Source organism: Gobius niger (assembly GCF_951799975.1).
Source record: "Gobius niger genome assembly, chromosome: 18".
Classification (NCBI taxonomy): Eukaryota; Metazoa; Chordata; class Actinopteri; order Gobiiformes; family Gobiidae; genus Gobius; species Gobius niger.
This window is the reverse complement of record NC_136869.1, coordinates 24,607,560-24,625,792: the sequence shown is the minus strand read 5'-3', so window position 1 is coordinate 24,625,792 and position 18,233 is coordinate 24,607,560. Positions and strand designations below refer to the sequence as shown.

Here is an 18,233-nt window from a genome sequence, read left to right as displayed (position 1 = left end):
AGTTTCCCAAAGTACTACATAGTAGTCATTATTCATTCACTCCACACTCGGTGGTGGTAAGCTGTTATTGAAGCCACAGCCGCCCTGGGGCAGACTGTCCATTTACCACGTGGCTCTAATGTGTTGTTCATATCCTGATTATTATGTCAGTGCCCTCTGCTGGACACGTGTGGAACTCTTTCCTTTTATTAATTTTAAAGCCCCCTAGTGGCTAGAATGAGCATTCTGGTTATTCTTTAAAAAATCATAACTAGATTTTGTTTTTACATACTCTGGAACGTATGCTCTACAGGACAGGGGCCGGATTAAATCGGCCCGCGGGCCGTATGTTTTACACCCCTGGTCTAAGGTAATCTAAGGTAATGCTTAGGGCAGCGTTTCCCAACCAGAGGTGCAGGGAATTATTTCATATTTAAAAAGAAAAGTAGAAACTGAACACTAGTTGGAGCTATTTATGTGACATTTTGCATGGAAAGGAAAGTGTGGATTTGATTAGATATTTTTTTTTCTTGTTTTGAACAGAACAGATTGACTTTTTACAAAAAGTCATCTGCGGTTTTGTTGATCATTTTCTAAATAATCGGCAGCACCCGCGACATATGGGGTGCTTGAATTATAAAAGAAATGTCCAGGGGAGACTGGAGACAAGCACTGGCTGAGGGCATGTCCAGCTCCTCCGTTTAGAAAGACAAATCCGAGGGAAGTAGTACAAAGAAGTACAATAATACACATAAAATACAATAAAAAAAAGCAACATTTAAGGCGCAGGTACAGGTACGGTGTTTTCAACCTGAACTCAAATGTAATGTTGAGCTCTCTCTACCGTCCTCAGGGGGACTGAGCTCGCTTAATTGCCAAAAACAAACAATCCATAGACGTTTGGTTAGACTTCGAATTACAGCAGGTCTATTAAGTGGCTGTATCTCCATGGTACAAATAATCCAACAAAGACTGCCCAAGCCTCTTCCTCAGGGCCGTGTTCCGCCTGTATCCGTGGGCGGTGACTGACACCTGACAGTATTCAAAATCAGCCATCAGGTCATTTCTGCCAAAACTAATTATAAATCTACCTCGATGCTTCAGGATTCCTGCGTTCTGACTCACTCGGAATTTGCCATTCGCCGTTCTTACTCAGCCCGGAGCTTTTCTCATACATATTTCACTTATTTTTATTCATCCTAAAATGTTATGTGTGGGAAGGTAAAAGTCTCTCTCAACAAAGTAGCCATGTTATATCGATTTTTGTTTTCATTTGGAAAACTTGTGAACTCACCAGTTATGAGAAGCATAGTTAAACAGCAGCATATGTTGATCCCACATTAAAAAAAATACAAATTTTTACAAAATAACCATAAAAAGCAGAAAATGTTTGTCTCAAATGAGGCTTGTCTTGTTCCTGTGATAGACTGTCACATTCCAGTAAGAAACAATGCTAATGTTTATTAGCAACAGCTGCTTGCAATTTCTGATCCAGCCTGTGAGTTGGGATTGTTTCTCCGCAAATGAGACGGCGTTAAAAGGAAAACACGCTCCACAAACCGCACTTGTGAAGCTTAAAAAGTTAAAAAAGTGAACGACATGACGGTTGTGTGGTGGTGCAGCGGTTGTGCTTGTTATCCCGCTGCAAGAGGGTTTGAGCTTCAGTTCCAGGACCATGTGTGCACTGCATTATGGCGGCTCTAAAGGATACTTATGAAGCTCAAAATGCATAGTACTTTCAAAATGTGCTCAAGTCTGAGTCACAATATTCAGAAAGTTGATCATTTATTGTCTTTGTGAGGAACAATCTGCATTGTGAATAAAGTGGCTTTGAGGGCACATGCAAACGAGTTTTTCCATCAAGGTAAAAGCACTAAAAGTCAAGGCTTTGGTGTAATTTAAAAGGACTATACTGAGTTTAAAAATGTTAAACCTATGTTTTTCCTCCCCCTACATGCTCCAGCCATGTGTAGAATGAGCCCAGACCTGTTCACCACAACTGCCTCTAAAATCCTGGCTCTCAAAAAGTTGTTACTTCAGGTCTGAAGTGCCGTCATGCAATTTCAGCCTCGTTTCAGTCCTGATTTAGTCTTAAAAGGCGAGACACTGCAGGTGAATAGGGAAAAAAAAAAATATTTACAGATATCAATTTGAAACTTTTGCTGTCGATCACTGGCATAAACGTGAGAAAAAAATACATGGCAAGTTTTCTGTTATTTTATCTTTTCATATAAGAACAAGGTGTTTTATGCCTAAAAATGCCCCAAATTTCCCATCTTTTCGGCGACGAGATCTGAATAATGGATAGAGCTACATTCAAATTTATGGTTTCATTTTATTGATAAATGAGTTACCAAGACGTTTTCAGAGGGGATTTTGGATTTCTTGTTTAGTTTTAAAATAAGCTGTTTTTTAGTGGAAAAATGTGTAAAAAATTAATTTTCGCCTTATTTTTTGACATTCAAAACTCAATAAATGGGGCTTAGGGATTAAATAATAAAAAATCCCTCTGAAAAAGTCTTCCAAATATTGGTCAGTCCAAGGCTGGAAAATGTGAAGTCTTTAGGTCCGACTGATGTGGACATAGTGTCGCCACAATGACAGAAAAATGTGTTTGGAGAAAAAGGCCCTTGAAATTGCATTCTCCCATATAAGTCTATGGGGGAACATTGAATCAGCGCAATATTTAAACATGTTATTGTGAAGATTAGGCATATTTTCTATTTCCGGGTGAAAGCTTATATGTTCAGAGACCAATTTGGCCCAAAACCTGAAAACTGAAAAAAAAATGAGTTATGCCTGTAGTGTCTCCCCTTAGTCTTATTTCGGCACAGCTTGATGAAAGAAAAATATCCTACCAATATTGCTCACATTCATCAAAACATACCACAAAGAAATGCTTTAGTATAATACTGTAATAGCATTGTCCTTGTAGTATTCAAGACAGTTATTGAATATCACAACTTTTTGTCGTATTGCGCGACGCTCTCCTGGCAGAGTTAGTTGGCAGTAATTGGCGAACAGCAAACTCACTGTATATGTCTCTGATTCTATTACTGAGCAACACTTCTCGTCGGGCCCGGCGCTAATGAACTGACTCCAAATGACACTGGCGGCCATTTAAAGTGTACATTCTGCACAATGCAACAACAGAGGGTCGGCTCTCGTTAGTGTAATTAAGTGGACACTGTTCCACTGAATTCACGTTTTCTTCAATTGATGCATTTGCAAACCAGAATATGTCATACAGCTGCGTCCTGATGCATTAAACAAAGAGGTATAGTCTTAGTATGCAGCGATTTCAATAATTATAATACTGGATTGGATTTGTGACTATATAAACATTTATTCACGCGCAAATAAAGTCAAAAGTCAAAGTCTGGTCCACATGGATGTTATATTTCACAGCAGGTTGTCCAGGAGAAGTTTGTAGCTAGCGTTAGCATATGTAGCATGAAGCTATGGTTTGTATCATACGGAACTACTGTAGTTTGATACAGTAGTGCAGCGGTTAGCGCTTGTGCGTCACAGCTAGAAGGTCTCGGGTTTGATTCCTACGTGGACGGGACCTTTCTGTGTGGAGTTTGCATGCTCCGGTTTCCCCTAACACTGAAAAACATGTACAATAGGTTAATCCATCCACATCATGGAGGTGGGTCCCCGAGCGCCGGCTTACACTGGCTGCTCCCAGCTCCTACAGGTCGCCCCAGTGGTGTCGAGGATGGGTCCAGTGCAGAGAATGAACTTCCCTACGGGGATTAATAAAGTATAACTTGACTTAACCTCTTAACCCCCACCTGAACCGAGCACATTTTCTTCAGTTCGGCTTTAGCCAAATCTAAAAGCTTCTTGAAAAATGTGTCAAAATAGCGACAAAAAGGAGACCCAAACAAGAAAGAAAATGCAACAAAAGAGCAACAAAATAGTGATGAAAAAGTGGCAAAAATGTGATGAAAACTCAACAATAAAGCTAAGACCTTATCTAAAAAGCCATTTAGACAAGGTCTTAGCTTTCAAATGAGGCATTAACTGGTGTATATGTTGTGACCTTATGGATTTGGGTAACATCTCTATCTTTATTTGGTAGAAGAGTTTATTCATTATTCAGACTTTGCTGAAGTAGTTTTGAAGGGGATAAAAATGGGATGAAGTTTCGATTTTCCCTTATTAGTTTTCCTCCTCTGATCGCTTTCGAATATGACCATATGACCAACCATGAACTCTATGTCTGTAACTATGGTAACCGAGAAAATGCTGCTGTTTTTGCCTTGGCTTATGGTTAATATCTCCATAATTCCTGGGCCAATCCACATGAACCAAAAGCTTTCAAGAAGTTCAGCGTCTTCTCTCTCAGCGCAAATAAATAAAATTAATTTCCCCTGAAAGGACATTCTGCAAAAGAGGAACATGGTAGGATTGTAAATCTCGTCCCGCACTAATAATGAGTTGTATTTGCACCTGCCCTCCACCTGACATTATGACAAAAATGAAGTAGGCTGTGGTAATAGTAGGTTACAAAAATGATTCACTGCATTTGACCCATCCTTGAAAGGAATGGGACAACCTGCCAGGGTTATTATTAGTGATGTGTGGACTTAATGGAGCATGGCTTTAATTAAGTTCAAAAAAGTGCTTGAAAGTTGGTTCCATCCATCCATCCATCCATCCATCCATCCATCCATCCATCCATCCATCCATCCATCCATTTTCTTCCACTCACATTGCACCAGCCCTTTATGGCTCCTCCTGCGGGTGGTGGGTCCACAGAAGTTTCTCAGGTCTCTCATAAGGGGCTTCTGAACCGCTCTTTGTCTGACCCGTCACCTTGGACCAGTTTTCCATGGGAGACCCTACCAGGGGCACGAAGCCCCCGACAACAGAGCCCCCAGGATCCTTCGGGCGCTCAAACCCCTCCACCACGTTAAAGGGATATTTCAGGATTTTTGACATAGGGCCTCATTTCCTAGTTATCCAGAGTGTTGCGGATTTCTGTAGATATTTTTTTTGTAATCCATGCAGTTCTTATATTTGAAGAGTTACGTGGCGCTAGGCTAGTGCAAGGCTAGCGCATTTCTATGGTATCAGCTCGCCTGCAGTAAAAACAGTCTGACCCGCTCCACAGAGCACCTGAGGCAAATCACTTACAACGCCAGACAAACGATATAAATGTTAGAATACATTTTGGAATATAACTGACCTTGCATCACATGAATAATTGCATTTTATTTTCTAGCAGATCACTCCGCCGTTGCGTAGCTTATACAACCACGGGGATTATGCTGCTCATATATAAGTTATTTTAAATGCAAAATGGTTAAAATTATTCTATCGACGCAGACATTTATATGGTTAGTCTGGTGTTTAATTGTGATTTGCCTCAGGTGCTCTGTGGAGCGGGTCAGACTGTTTTTAATGCAGACTAGCTGATACCGTAGAAATGCGCTAGCCTCTTCAAATATAAGACCTGCTTGAATTTAAAAAAAAACTATCTCCAGAAATCAGCAACACTCTGGATAACTAGGAAATGAGGCCCTCTGTCAAAAATCCTGAAACATCCCTTTAAGGTGTCGGTTCCAGGGGGGGTTGAAAGTTGGTTAAGACGAGCAATAAGATGCAAATCTGCAAGATGCAACAATATTGGAGTTGACAGGAACGAACATGTTTGGTTTTAGTCATTCCCAATTGAACTGGACTGGCGAGCGTTCCCTACCTCCTGCTCAGAGCGCAGGGGGCAGGAGGAGACGGTCAGGGCAGGGAACTAACACAAACTCGCATACTGAGGGACCGTTGCAAAGTGCTATAGATCTGACCAGCTGCTGCATCCCCCAAATCTAACAGTGAGGTCAATCCAGCTTGCCACTTTTGTCTTTGGTCAGGCTGTGGATTCTATGCGTATCTTTTCACCTGAGGTCATGGAGTGCCGAGCTGGATGGCCTATCGTTTCATGTTTCAGGTCGATGTGAGGTGTGATGTGCGTCCCTTTTTTTACTAAAATATGCATTCGCGAACTGGAAAGTAAAGTTTTAGCGTGAGGATTAATAAATCTAGTCAAGAAAAACAAGGCAATTCATTTTCATTTACAACAGTTCATTTCCTCATCCCCGCAGTCACCTTCCAACCAACTCGGAAATGTTTCCCAAGGACCGCACAGGCGCGTAAACAAAAACAAGCCGATTAATATTTACCACACACACTTATGTATTTAGAGCGAGAACAAGAGTTGCGAGCCGTTGCATCAGGCTGGCGCGCATTCCCGTCGAGCTTTTGGAGGACGCATGGGAGCGCGAGGCGGTGACGGCTGATCTCTCTCTCTCGCTGCTGCTTTTTTTCCGTCTCCGTCCGTAGAAAGAAAAAAGACATTGTTGACCACTCGCCACCGCTGTCAGATGCTCCAATTTGATCTTTTGTTTGTCTTTTTCGAGGGACCTTACAATTGCGGCGGGAGGCGAGGACAACGCGAGTGGCAAATCGATGGTCCCCCGCAGTTTATTACAGGCCGGCCAACGGGCCCGACTCGATAATTCCCGACAAAATGTTTCAAACGCCGGTTAGGAGTGCAATCCCCGCGCCCAAAAAAAAATCAATGGTATTGCTCTGACAAGTTTCTGTGGTCCATCAGCAGATTGCACCCCACGTTTAAAGTCGCTGTGTTAAATTGGAATGGCTTTTTGTAATAGGCTCGTTCATAATTGGGATCGATGGCTTTGTATGGCAAAAGTGCTTCGCAGATTAGCACGAAGGCACTGTTCAGTGGGCCCTGAAAGACTTTTTTTTGAATGAATGCGTAACAGAAAAAAAAGAAAACACTTGGTGTAGACAAGCGCTTCGTGAAGTGAATATTGTTTTGAAAAAGTACTGATCAGCATAATCATACAGTGGGCTACGAAAGTCGATCGATCAGTCCTATTGGTGTGAACATCGAAGACGGGGAAAGATGAACTGATCTCCAAAAGGCATGACGTTACAGATGAGACAATCCTGTATCATGATGAAAAAAACACAAAACTAAACATCTTTCATCTTTTACATTTTCAAAGTAACAAAAGTAAAAAAGGCAATGCCGAGAATCACGGCTTCAAACACTTTTCTTGCCAGTCAAGAGTCTTTCAATTGTGAGGGATTTGTGCCCTGCCTGCCAAAAGTCTTGCAGAACTAAAAGATTTCTGGGCTGTCTGTCACACACTGCTCTTTGGAGGTCCATCCACAGATGTTCAATGGTGACTGTGAAGGCCACGGGAAAAACTTCAGACTTCACCTCTTGAGGTCGTTTATTGTGGACTTCGAGGTTTGTTCACGATCATTATCCATTGATAGAATCCATTTACTTTTTAACTTGAGCTTATTCACAAATGGTGACGTTACGTTTTCCACCAGAATTTGTTTCAAAATGTAATTCAATCAATTCTTCGTTCTGCCCATGAAATGATCCCTGTGCCTCTGGCTGTGATTACAAACTTAAGGGATGATCGATACACCCCGATGCAACAGCTGGACACATCTTCCTTTTCTGTGCTCCTTTGTCGACCAAATGTTATACCGCGGTCTGCAAACGTTTAGGCAGACAAAACATCGAGGTTAAGTAGAACTTTTCGGCTGGTTGACGGATGGGTCAAATTTATATTGCAAGTTTCCCGAAGTGGACAAGACAATTCACAACAATATAAAACTGGCAATGTGTTAGGGAATTGTCCATTCCCTGCACAGTACAGCACAGTTTCACCAAGGACCCTGATTGTTGGCGCTGTTGAAGCATAGCCAGACTTGAATGACCAATATTACCACAGTGTGTTGAGTGTTTATAATTCCGAGTCCCAGACAGATGGTAAATCAACTTGTCCCGCCCTAAGACATCCCGCCTCTCGCGCCTCTCTTCACAGCTTTCGGACTCGTCTGGACAACTTTTTCTCAATTAAATACGTATCTTCCTCCTCTTCTTGCAGCCGTTGGACTTTGAAACCAAGAGCAGCTTCTCGCTCCGGATCGAGGCCACGAACCGCAACATCGACTCGTCCTTCCTGAGCCTGGGCCCGTTCAGCGACACCACGTCGGTGAAGGTGACGGTGGAGGATGTGAATGAGCCGCCGGTGTTCTCGGCCCCCTTCAGCCACATGGTGGTCTCCGAGGACGCCAGGGTCGGCACGTCCATCGGCAGAGTGTCCGCGCACGACCCCGACAACATCAACAGCGGCATCAGGTAGGAATTTCCTCATTATGTTCCAACTCAAAACTGTCAAACTAAAAAGCTGCTGGATTGAAGCGTCCCAGGTGATGGCCGTCCACATGAAAAGGGCCACCCTCTGAATCAGGTGTGCAGTTTCTTTCTCTCACACAGAACTTCTGGACACTTCAGGTCGGCTACAGCTGCTGAAAAATGACAGCGCTGGTAGATAATGGATTCCTGGTGGCTTGATGTTTCTTTAGTTACTCTTTCTTGCTACCTTGATGGCTATTGGTTACAAAACCGTTGATGGTTCTGTGACCCCGTCCTAATATTTTTGAGATTCCAAGAGGGCTGCCGCCGTCTGACCAGCTGTCAACTGTGTTTCAGCTTTCAGCATCCTTGCCATTTTGTGTGAAAAAGGAAACTGAATATTAATTCAGCACACCAGATTTGGCCATGCCCCATCTGGTTATCACCTGTTCCATTTCGCTCCAACAGCCTGTCAGTTTTACAGAGTTTGGAGTTTGAAAATGTGAAGGAAAATAACGATATGGTCAAAAAACTCACTTGCGTAATAATTCTGCACACATTGTATTATTAGCCCAGAAGTAGCACCACTGCTAATATTGTAAACATGCACTGTTTTAGCTAATACTGTATAGAGTTCAGGATTGTGATGTCATACCGCTAAGCATCGTGGGATTGGCAGCAATAATAAACGAATGGAGATTTGAAACAGTAAAATACTAAAGTTATTGGACATTGCAGTGACTCAGCAGCTAACAGAGTTGTTCCACGGCTTTTGATTCCATATTTATGTTGTTATAGCTAATGTTCGTCGATGGAAAATGTTTGCGACTACCCATAAACATGGCGGATCTCCATGGTAACAGCGAATTTTCCCAAACTCTATATTTCGTTGACCAAAACTGACAAATATTTATTAATTCAAATACTATGAATGTAAGTTACCTTTAAAGGAATAGGCCACCGTTTTTACATACTGAGATATGTTCTTACCTTAGCTTTGACGAGTTCTTTAGGACCTGTCTGATCTTCACCCGTGCCTTCAGTCACGTAAACACAGCGCAGACGGCGTTAGCATTTAGCCTCTCCCTCTCTCCTCTATAGCTCCAAAACAGGTCAAGATAGAAGCTACCAAGCTCTTCCACGTTTTCCCTATTTAAATATGGTTACGTGAAGTGTTACACTACAAAGTATAATCACACAAAATTAAACAATGTGGAAAATACCAGGAGTAGTTTGAAATCCGCACAGTAATCTTCACTTTACTGTGCGGATGCCAAATTACTCCTGGTATTTTTACGCCTTACAATATAGTTCCCCCTTTTATCCGCTTAGAAAATCCACATTGTTTCATTTTGTGTATTATACTTTGTAGTGGAACACGTCACGTAACCATATTTAAATAGGGAAAACGTGGAAGAGCTTGGTAGCTTCTATCTTGACCAGTTTTGGAGCTATAGTGGAGAGAGGGAGAGGCTAAATGCTAACGCCGTCTGTGCTGTGTTTACGTGACTGAAGGCACGGGTGAAGATCAGACAGGTCCTAAAGAACTCGTCAAAGCTAAGGTAAGAACATATCTCAGTATGTAAAAACGGTGGCCTATTCCTTTAAAGGGGCTAGATGCAAGTTTGTCATTTTATACTCACTACTGCCACCTCTGGTCTTATGCGCAACTGCAGCTTCTATATTAAGCTCGTGCATGACGGCACTTCGGACCTGACACCTTTTTGAGTGACAGTGCAGGATTTTACAGGCAGTTGTGGTGAACAGGTCTGAGCTCATTCTACACATCAGGACATGGCTGGAAACTGCGTATAGTCCCTTTAAGGCCTGGCTTTGTGCGATATCATTTTCTGACATTTTCGCAAGCCAAAAGATTGCCAGACACTTGTGCCAGACACATAATCCAAGTGTTTTCTGGGAAAGTGAAAGAGCTCAAGCATCTAAGAACAAATGTTTCATGTCTACATGGTTTTAAGATGTAATGTAATGTAAAATTGCCCCAAAACAACTATAATACTAACAATAATGCCATAGAACTTCCCAAGAGCTCACAATAAGATAAGCAATACAGTAAATACTTCTCTTATTCATTGATCTTCTGGCTTTTACTTTTATCCACAGCCTTTTCAAATAGATACAAACTATTCTAAAGATTGTAACATTGATCTTTCACATAACCTAAGTGTCCAGCCTCTTGGACGACATAAATGACACAGATTACACACCGGCAGGCCAAGTCATTTCGCCCCCGTTTGGCCTTCGCGTATCGGCTGGCAGATGGTGCGAGGGGCCGGCCGGCGCCACATTTTGCAAAAACGTCAAAATGCCAACTTCAGCTGGAGAAGGGCATTCCTACAGGACGGGTCAAGACCGGGCGCCCGGAAAAAAACAAAACAAACAAAAAAAAAGCGTGGCATTTCCAAACTTCCAACAAGCCCTCAGCGAGCCAGCCTGCGCCCTCTCCTTTCCAAATCCCACCCCTGCCGCCATTAATTGAATGAAAATGGTTCGGTATTTACGCTCGCGCCGTTAGGATTGTTAGTAATCTTAATCAGAAAATCAAATTATTGCACCATTGTCGCCGCAAATTGCCTCTTTTTGCTCCCATGACTGTTATCGGCCGTCTGCGCTGTATTCCGCTTCATCTGTTGAAATGGAAAAATGATTGTGGAACTAATGCGCCCACAAGAGTCAAATTACATTGCAATAATACCCTTTGGATGTAGGCTAATTGGAGTTGTAATTTTTGTGCGGAAATACAAGCCGGTGCTCGCGTGGAGGAGACGCGGATCGGTGTTGTGCGCTGAGGGACACTGGAGATCAACTTTTAATGGGTTTCCGTGACAATATCTGAAACGTAAATGGATGAAAAAGTTGAGGCCTGGATTTGTTTCTGGTCAGAAGTTCAAAGTGTAATCTGCGAATCTGATTCCAAAAGCACTTAGAACAATCAAGTGATAGGAAGATTAAAGAGTCTTGTGACCAGTTTCTCAGTAAGAAGTAGAAATCACTTAGAAAGGTTCTCATGAAAAAGTGAAGGTGTTTTTTTAAATGATATCGGTAATGGATAGAAATAGCATGATCTTACACAGATACATACACAGGGCAGTTCGGAAAGAAACAGAATCGGTCAAAACAGTCATTTTCTCTAGAGCAGCTTGAAACAGATTTGCTCTTGGAACAACTCTTTCAGCTACCATATATGTACTGGTGAATATGTCTAATACACTGTAGTGTCCAAAATGCTTTTTATGCGAACAATAACTGCAGAGATTTCCATTTTACAATCTCCACAGGCTTATGATCCTGGTATGCGCCAGTATCCAAGAAATCTTAGCAGTTTTCACAATCTGGAGTTCGAAACCAAGGGTCTCGAACCTGTTTTCGTACAGAAAAATGTACAAAACTAATGCTATAAGGTCACTCGGTTAAAGTGATAGTCTTTAGATTACGAAATGAAGAAACAGAGAGAAATATCCAAAGTAAACAATCAAGTCCTTTCCTGACTGGACCTGGAAGCCTCTCCTATTTTGCAAAATGAGCAGAAAGACGATGAGATTTCAAAAGGAGACAGTCAAGCTCCTCCCCCTCACTTTCTGATTGGACCTGACAGGCCGGTTCACAGGAAAGCTCGTCTCATTGGTCAGAGTGATGGCACCAGGGAGTTTGATTAGCAAAGGGAGGAACTTTAGTAAAAACATGATTATTTCGTATGACAAATTGCAGGCCCAGGCGGTCAGTTGTACGCTGTTCAATTTGTAAAACATTCAACTTAACTTTAACTATGAAACTACGCAGGGGGCGGCCCATTAGTCTGATGACACATTAGTTTGACGTCTCATTATTCTGAAAATGTCCCATTGAGTAATAGCCTGGCATGAAGCCAGACTGACTTTATTGATGTATTTATAAATACATATAAAGACAGTCTGGAATTGTAGCAATAAGGCGCAATTTCCAGATCGAGACTAACGATCGCAGAACTTGTGTCGTCCACACGTGCAGTCGAGTAAATGTTCCGTTGAAAACCCTCAGAGCAGAGGCAGAAGATTGTTGTGTCGCGGCCGCCATCTGTGTTTGATGGGAAGTCCTAGCACGGAAGATGACGCACTGTTAACTCCCGTCTCCCACGCCATGATTGTCTCGTAACATGGAGGATCAGTCTGGCTCGTGCCAGGCTAATTGAGCAGGGGTTGAAAAACAAAATTAAGTTCAGGCAAGAGTCCACTGACCTTAAGGTTAGGGCCAATGGTTGTATATATGTGTATATGGCTCTCTAATCCACAACACAACTGGGCTAGAGATGTCGGACTAATGGCACCTCTGCTCAATGGGAAATTTTCAGACTAATGAGACATCAGACTAATGGGTTGTCAGATCAATGGCACGGCACCACTACACAGACTTCATCCTGGATAGTTACTCAGCCAAGATTATATCACAACACAAGGAAATATTCCACTATATTTCTAATGTAGAAAAATCATTTGGAAACGAGTATCACAAGAAGCTGACAGAAGCCTTTATTATGGTTTATACCTTTCATCATCATCATATTTTTCCTGTTTGTGAAGAGCCTTCAAGCCTTTTTCTAACCGGTGCCCTCTGTGCCCCCAGGTACTCCATCGACCGGAACACCGACTTGGAGCGCTTCTTCAACGTGGACGCCCTGAGCGGCATCATCAGCACGGCCAAGCCCCTGGACCGCGAGGCCAACTCCGTCCACAACCTCACCATCTTCGCCATAGAGAGCCGTAAGTCCGCACTGCTATAACTAAACTGAAAAGGACACATTGAAGTCTTCAGCTATGTCTGTTGACGGCGCCTGAAATGGACAAGAGGTGTTGCTTTGAAAGGAGCTACCACAGTGTTGGTAATCGCTAACATTTTGGCATCTCGATATGCTGTCCTGGACCTTTCCCAAAGGTTGTTCAAACCATTAGTGATGATTTTATCTCTGCTAAAGTTTACTGCATACTGATGTTTTACAACTTTCTGCAATTTCCGTCAGGCATCCACATCGGATGGGCTACAACATATAATGCCTTTCTTATGTTTATCGCAGTATTTAATTTTGCTATAGAAATATTGCAAGTACCCACAATACATCGCAAAATCACTGAGGTTTTGTATCTGACTGAGACGGACATATTTTTCTTCCAACACAGCTAAAACTATTCCCAGAAAGTGTCCTTTCTTTTTAATCTACATTCCATTCACTTTGATTTGTAGATTATAAATTGGGCAGCTAAGGACGACTCCGCATATCCGGGAGGCGACAGGTAGAAGATAGGGAAGTTGATGCCGATACCTGATTTGTTGTGATTTGTTGAGGGCAGAAGGGGTTGTCCTCAATCCTGAAGAAGATCCTTTGACCGAAACGTTGCAGCAGTAATAAATGTGTGAAAGAGTGAGACGGTGTGCGGGAGCTTTTGTTCATTTTTGCAGATTATATATTGGGACATTTCTCTCCAAAACTGTGTGGGACTGTGTCTGTGCATACAACAGAGTGGACACGCACATCCAGATCTATAGAACCGTGTTGGAACCAAAAAAGCTATGGGGCAAAAATGAAAGATCTGCACAACCTGTAAAGCTCCCTTTCCATGTTGTGCAGATCTTCAAGTTTTGCCTGGAACTGTGTCTGCCCTCTTGAGCTGCTGATACAACCCGTGCCCAAATTATGACCCCAAAAGTCACGCCTCTTTATCGTGGGTGGGCTGACTTGTAACTTTGCAGTGAGCGGGACATCACCAGCTCGTTCCTATGGAGATGTTTCAATTCTGCTGCGAGTGCAGGGAGCCATAAATGAAGTTTAAACACATTAGGTCCCTTAGCATTCCCAAGACAATTCATTCTGCTGGCTTGTGTCTACCTTTATGGACAGATTTTCTAGGCGCAGCCAGGGGCCGGAGGGTGTTCGGTTTGGGAGCCTCAGGATCGCATCTCTGCTGTTTGTAGACGATGTTGTTCTGTTGGCTTCAACGAATCAGGACCTTCAGCTGCTCTGGGGCGTTTTGCAGCCGAGTGTGTAGCGGCCGGGATGAGGAGCTCTCGAAAGCTCTCGATTTACCGATCGATCTACGTTCCCACTCTCACCTATGGTCATGAGATTTGGGTCATGACTGAAAGGACAAGATCGCGAATATAAGCGGCCGAAGTCTGGGCATCTCTGCTGAGACTGCTGCTCCCGCAACCTGGCCCCAGATAAAGCGGAAGAAAATGGATGGATGGATGGATGGATGGATGGATGGATGGTGTCTAGCAGCACATAACCTGGAATGTTCCGCAGTGTTCCTCCGTTGGTAAAGCATGGATCACCAATGCCCCAAAGCGAGCGGGTGTGCTCCATTTTTAGCCCTAATGATTGTTTTTTCTTGCACAGGACAAAGTCAAATCCTCATCAGTTTAGCTCCAATCTGCCGCTCCCCGCTCCACAATTGTCTATTCACTCAGACAGCTGCATCGCAACCCGGCCCCCCCCTCGTCACCCCCTGCCTTCATATCTGAACACAGCACGCTCATTTCTCCCTTTCAGAAGCCTCCCTTTTATCGCCCTGCGCTTTAAAGACGTGTTTTTATTTACATCTGACGCGGCGCAGACACCGGCGCCTCTGTTGAGCCGTGTGAGGCGCCTGATATAGCGCCGGAGCTCGAGACGCCGGCGCCTAATCACAGCCGAGCCAAATGTCAGCGCAGTCCCTCGCGCAGCCACTCGTGACACAAAGTGACAAGGAGGCGCAGAAACAGAGACAACCCAGTGTTCTCGGACCGTCGACAACACTCAGAAGAGGACTGACGTGTGGAGACGTGACGAGGGCTTTTATGAACGTGGATATCAGGCCGTTTCTGACTCCTCTGCTGACTGATCTGTTTTGTCATATCATAGAAGAGGTTTAGGTGAGGCTCCATCCAAAGTTTCTTATTTCCTTGTGAAAGTATTCATTTGTAATACAATAATAATTCACCTGTTTTCACTCTCAACTTCACACATAGTGATCTAACATTAAAGTGATAGTCTGTAAGTTTGCCAGTAAGTAGAGAGTGAGAGTGAAATTTAAACATAATCAATCACGTTCCTCCTCTCCCGATGCGGCCGGAAAGCAAGAACAAACTCTCAAAAGTAAACGATCCTGATTGGACCTGACAGGACGCTTCACAGGAAACACTCGTCTCATTGGTCAAAGTGACGGCCCGGGGATTCTGATTAGTTGCTGGAATCACCAAAGGGAGGGACTTTAGGAATACTAGTATCGCTTACGGTTTGTCACATTTAGGACCCAGGCCATTGATTATACACAATGTATTAAGTGTGTAAAACATTTTAAACTTACAGACTATCACTTTAATAGAGAAAAAAAGAAAACTGCAATGGCCATTGGCTGCCCTGCTTTTTGGCCACGAACGTGGGGGCCGCCATTGCTGTAGTACCTCCATATCGCCACTAGGCCCCCATTGAAAAGCATTGGAGTTTAGACACCGTAAAAACAACTTTAATGCCTGGTTTCTATTTTTTTCAACACTAGACTAGGCTGGATATTCCTCCTGAGATAACGCTGGATTAATCACAATATATGAAACCAGGCTAATTTTCGTAATATGAATTTTTGAAATCTCGTACTTAATGAGGGTCAGACTGTTAGCATTGGAGCAGCGCGAGCTACACGTCACACAAGGGCCGAGTCTATGGTGAAATCTTTTTAGAACATGCTTCGTCAGAGCTGGGGAGGGGGAGTCTGTAAATCCTCCATGAATTCCCCCACGGCCGTGGTCATTATGGTTAACGGGGAGGAGGGAGCATAAGACGTCTTTTTTTTTTACAGTCTATGGAAAACTGCCTGAAATGTGGTAGTCAAAACTAACTTACACCAAGGGCATTCAAACAAGTGCTGCACCTACGTATGCAGACACAGCCAGTATGGTCAAAGCTGCTCAAATCGTTTTGCACACACATTTTATTAGTAACTAACACATCTATTTATCAGGTTAAATGAAACTCGACAGCGACACCAACAACGCTGCGGACTATCAGAAGCAGGAGAGGACCTCCTAACCCCCATCTGAACAGTCCACTTTTTGTCCAGTTTGGCCTTACCCTCTTATCTAAAATCTTCTTGGAAAAAAGCGGTAAAACGGCAGCAAAAAAATGAGAAAAAAATATGACGAAAATGCATCAAAAAAGTGACAAAAACACGTTAAAGTGACAAAAATGCGATAAAAGTGACAAAAAAGTGACAAAAAGAGATGAGAAATTGACAAAAATGCATAAAAAAGTGACAAAAAGCAATGAAAAAATGACAAAAACGCAACATTAATGTGACAAAAAAGGGACAAATAGGGACAAAAAAGGGATGGAAAAAGTGAGAAAAAAAACACATTGAAAAAGTGACAAAAAAGCGATAAAAGTGACAAAAAAGTGACAAAAAAGCTATATAAGACCAACAAGTACATGACAAAAAAGTGATGAAAAAAGTGACAAAAACACAACAAAAAAGTGACAGAAGAGTGATGAAAACGCAAGGAAAAATATCAGTTTTGTGGGTTTCAAACGAGGCGTTCCTCTGGTCTAAAGGTTATAAGAATCTTTTGGATTTGGGTAAAGCCGAACTGGAGAAAATGCACTCGGTTAAGGCGGGGGTTAAGGGGTTACACTTAAATGCAATATTGATTGAAAAACAAACCATCCAGTTGTTTCACTTCCTGATTTTCCTGCGGCCTCCCCGTAAGCCCCTCCCATTTAGACGGTCAAATGCTACGCTGCGTGACTTTAAATGAAGAGTGTGATTATCCTCCCCTTCTCGTGGAGCTGAAGCCTCACTGCATCCATTTCTTTTCAGAGTAAGGCTCTTTGTGACTGTAGGATCACGCAGTGGAGGAGGCGGATTTTTCGCGTATTTGGAGCCACCGCGGTCACTCATTTCAAACGCCGACGCTCCCGCCCACGCCGTGACCACCTGAGGGCCGCGCGAGTGTCAGCGCCTCACCCACGGACACTGCGCCCGGGCCAAGCAACTGTCCCGCAGCGAGACAGCGCACGGGGAAGAGCGTGACAGTTTGGAGTGGACGAAAGTTTACTCCCGCGCCGGAGTCGAGCAAGTCCCTTCGCGACTTCTAATTCCGGTGTCTGTCGCGTAAACAAGCCCGGATATGACTTTGAGATAAATAAGCAGTCTTCAGCCTCACTGTCATGTTCGCTGAGATGAGGGGCGTGTGTGGGAGCAGTCCCTGAATAGCCCCAAACTTTGATCAAACTTTCAAAGTAGTCAGGCAGCGTTTTCGTCCTTGTCTGTCAGAGCCGAGCCTCCGCTGGTCTCTCCTCCCGGCTTCTTCATGGCACTGGTGATTACGGGAATGTGTTTGAAGCAGGGATCTCCAACACTTTACACTACAGTTTATATCTGCTTTTACACAACAAGAATGTAAGCGAGCTACTTGTCTTTCAAAAACACGTGTAAAATGCGACTTACCAATGTGGTATTTTAAAGAAAATGACTTAAATTTAGTACTTATACTTTACAATATTGACCCAACAAGTCACAAACTGTGTTCAGCATGTTCAGAACAAACAAAAAATGCATCTCAAATTTGAGTAGAAAGTTTTTGGCGAGCTACTGGCAGCTCCTGAGCTACTGGTTGGAGATCTCTGGTTTGAATGTACACAGTGCCTCTTGAAAGTACTAATACACCTTGAAATGTTACACATTTTGTGATGTTAACAACCATAAACTTAAAAAAGCATTTTTCTGAGTGCATTAAATTGATGTATATATAATTTTTGGCCCAAATGCAACCGTTATGTATGGAGCAAACCTAACACTGCTCATGGTCCTGAGTGCACCATCCCCAGTGTCAAATATGGGGGGGGGGGGGGAGCATCATGCTGTGGGGCTGCTTTTCCTCAGCGGGGACTGGGGAGCTTGTAAGAATAGTTGTGAAGATGGATGGAGCCAAATACAGGGACATTTTGGAGGAAAACCTGCTGGAGTCAGCAAGAGAACTGAGGCTGGGGCGGAGATTCACCTTCCAGCAGGACAATGACCCGGAGCACAAAGATGAATCTACA

At 43.2% G+C, this 18,233-nt stretch overlaps 1 protein-coding gene across 1 annotated transcript in view; it reads left to right on the top strand.

The window, feature by feature from the left end:
• The window catches only part of LOC306977553 (cadherin-7-like), a 368,395-nt gene that overhangs the window by 255,058 nt on the left and 95,104 nt on the right, over window positions 1–18,233 (top strand). Inside the window, exons 6-7 of the mRNA XM_079575930.1 lie at window positions 7,920–8,173; window positions 12,788–12,924. Of these exons, the coding sequence (XP_079432056.1) occupies window positions 7,920–8,173; window positions 12,788–12,924 (391 nt within the window). The remainder of the gene's footprint in view (window positions 1–7,919; window positions 8,174–12,787; window positions 12,925–18,233) is intronic.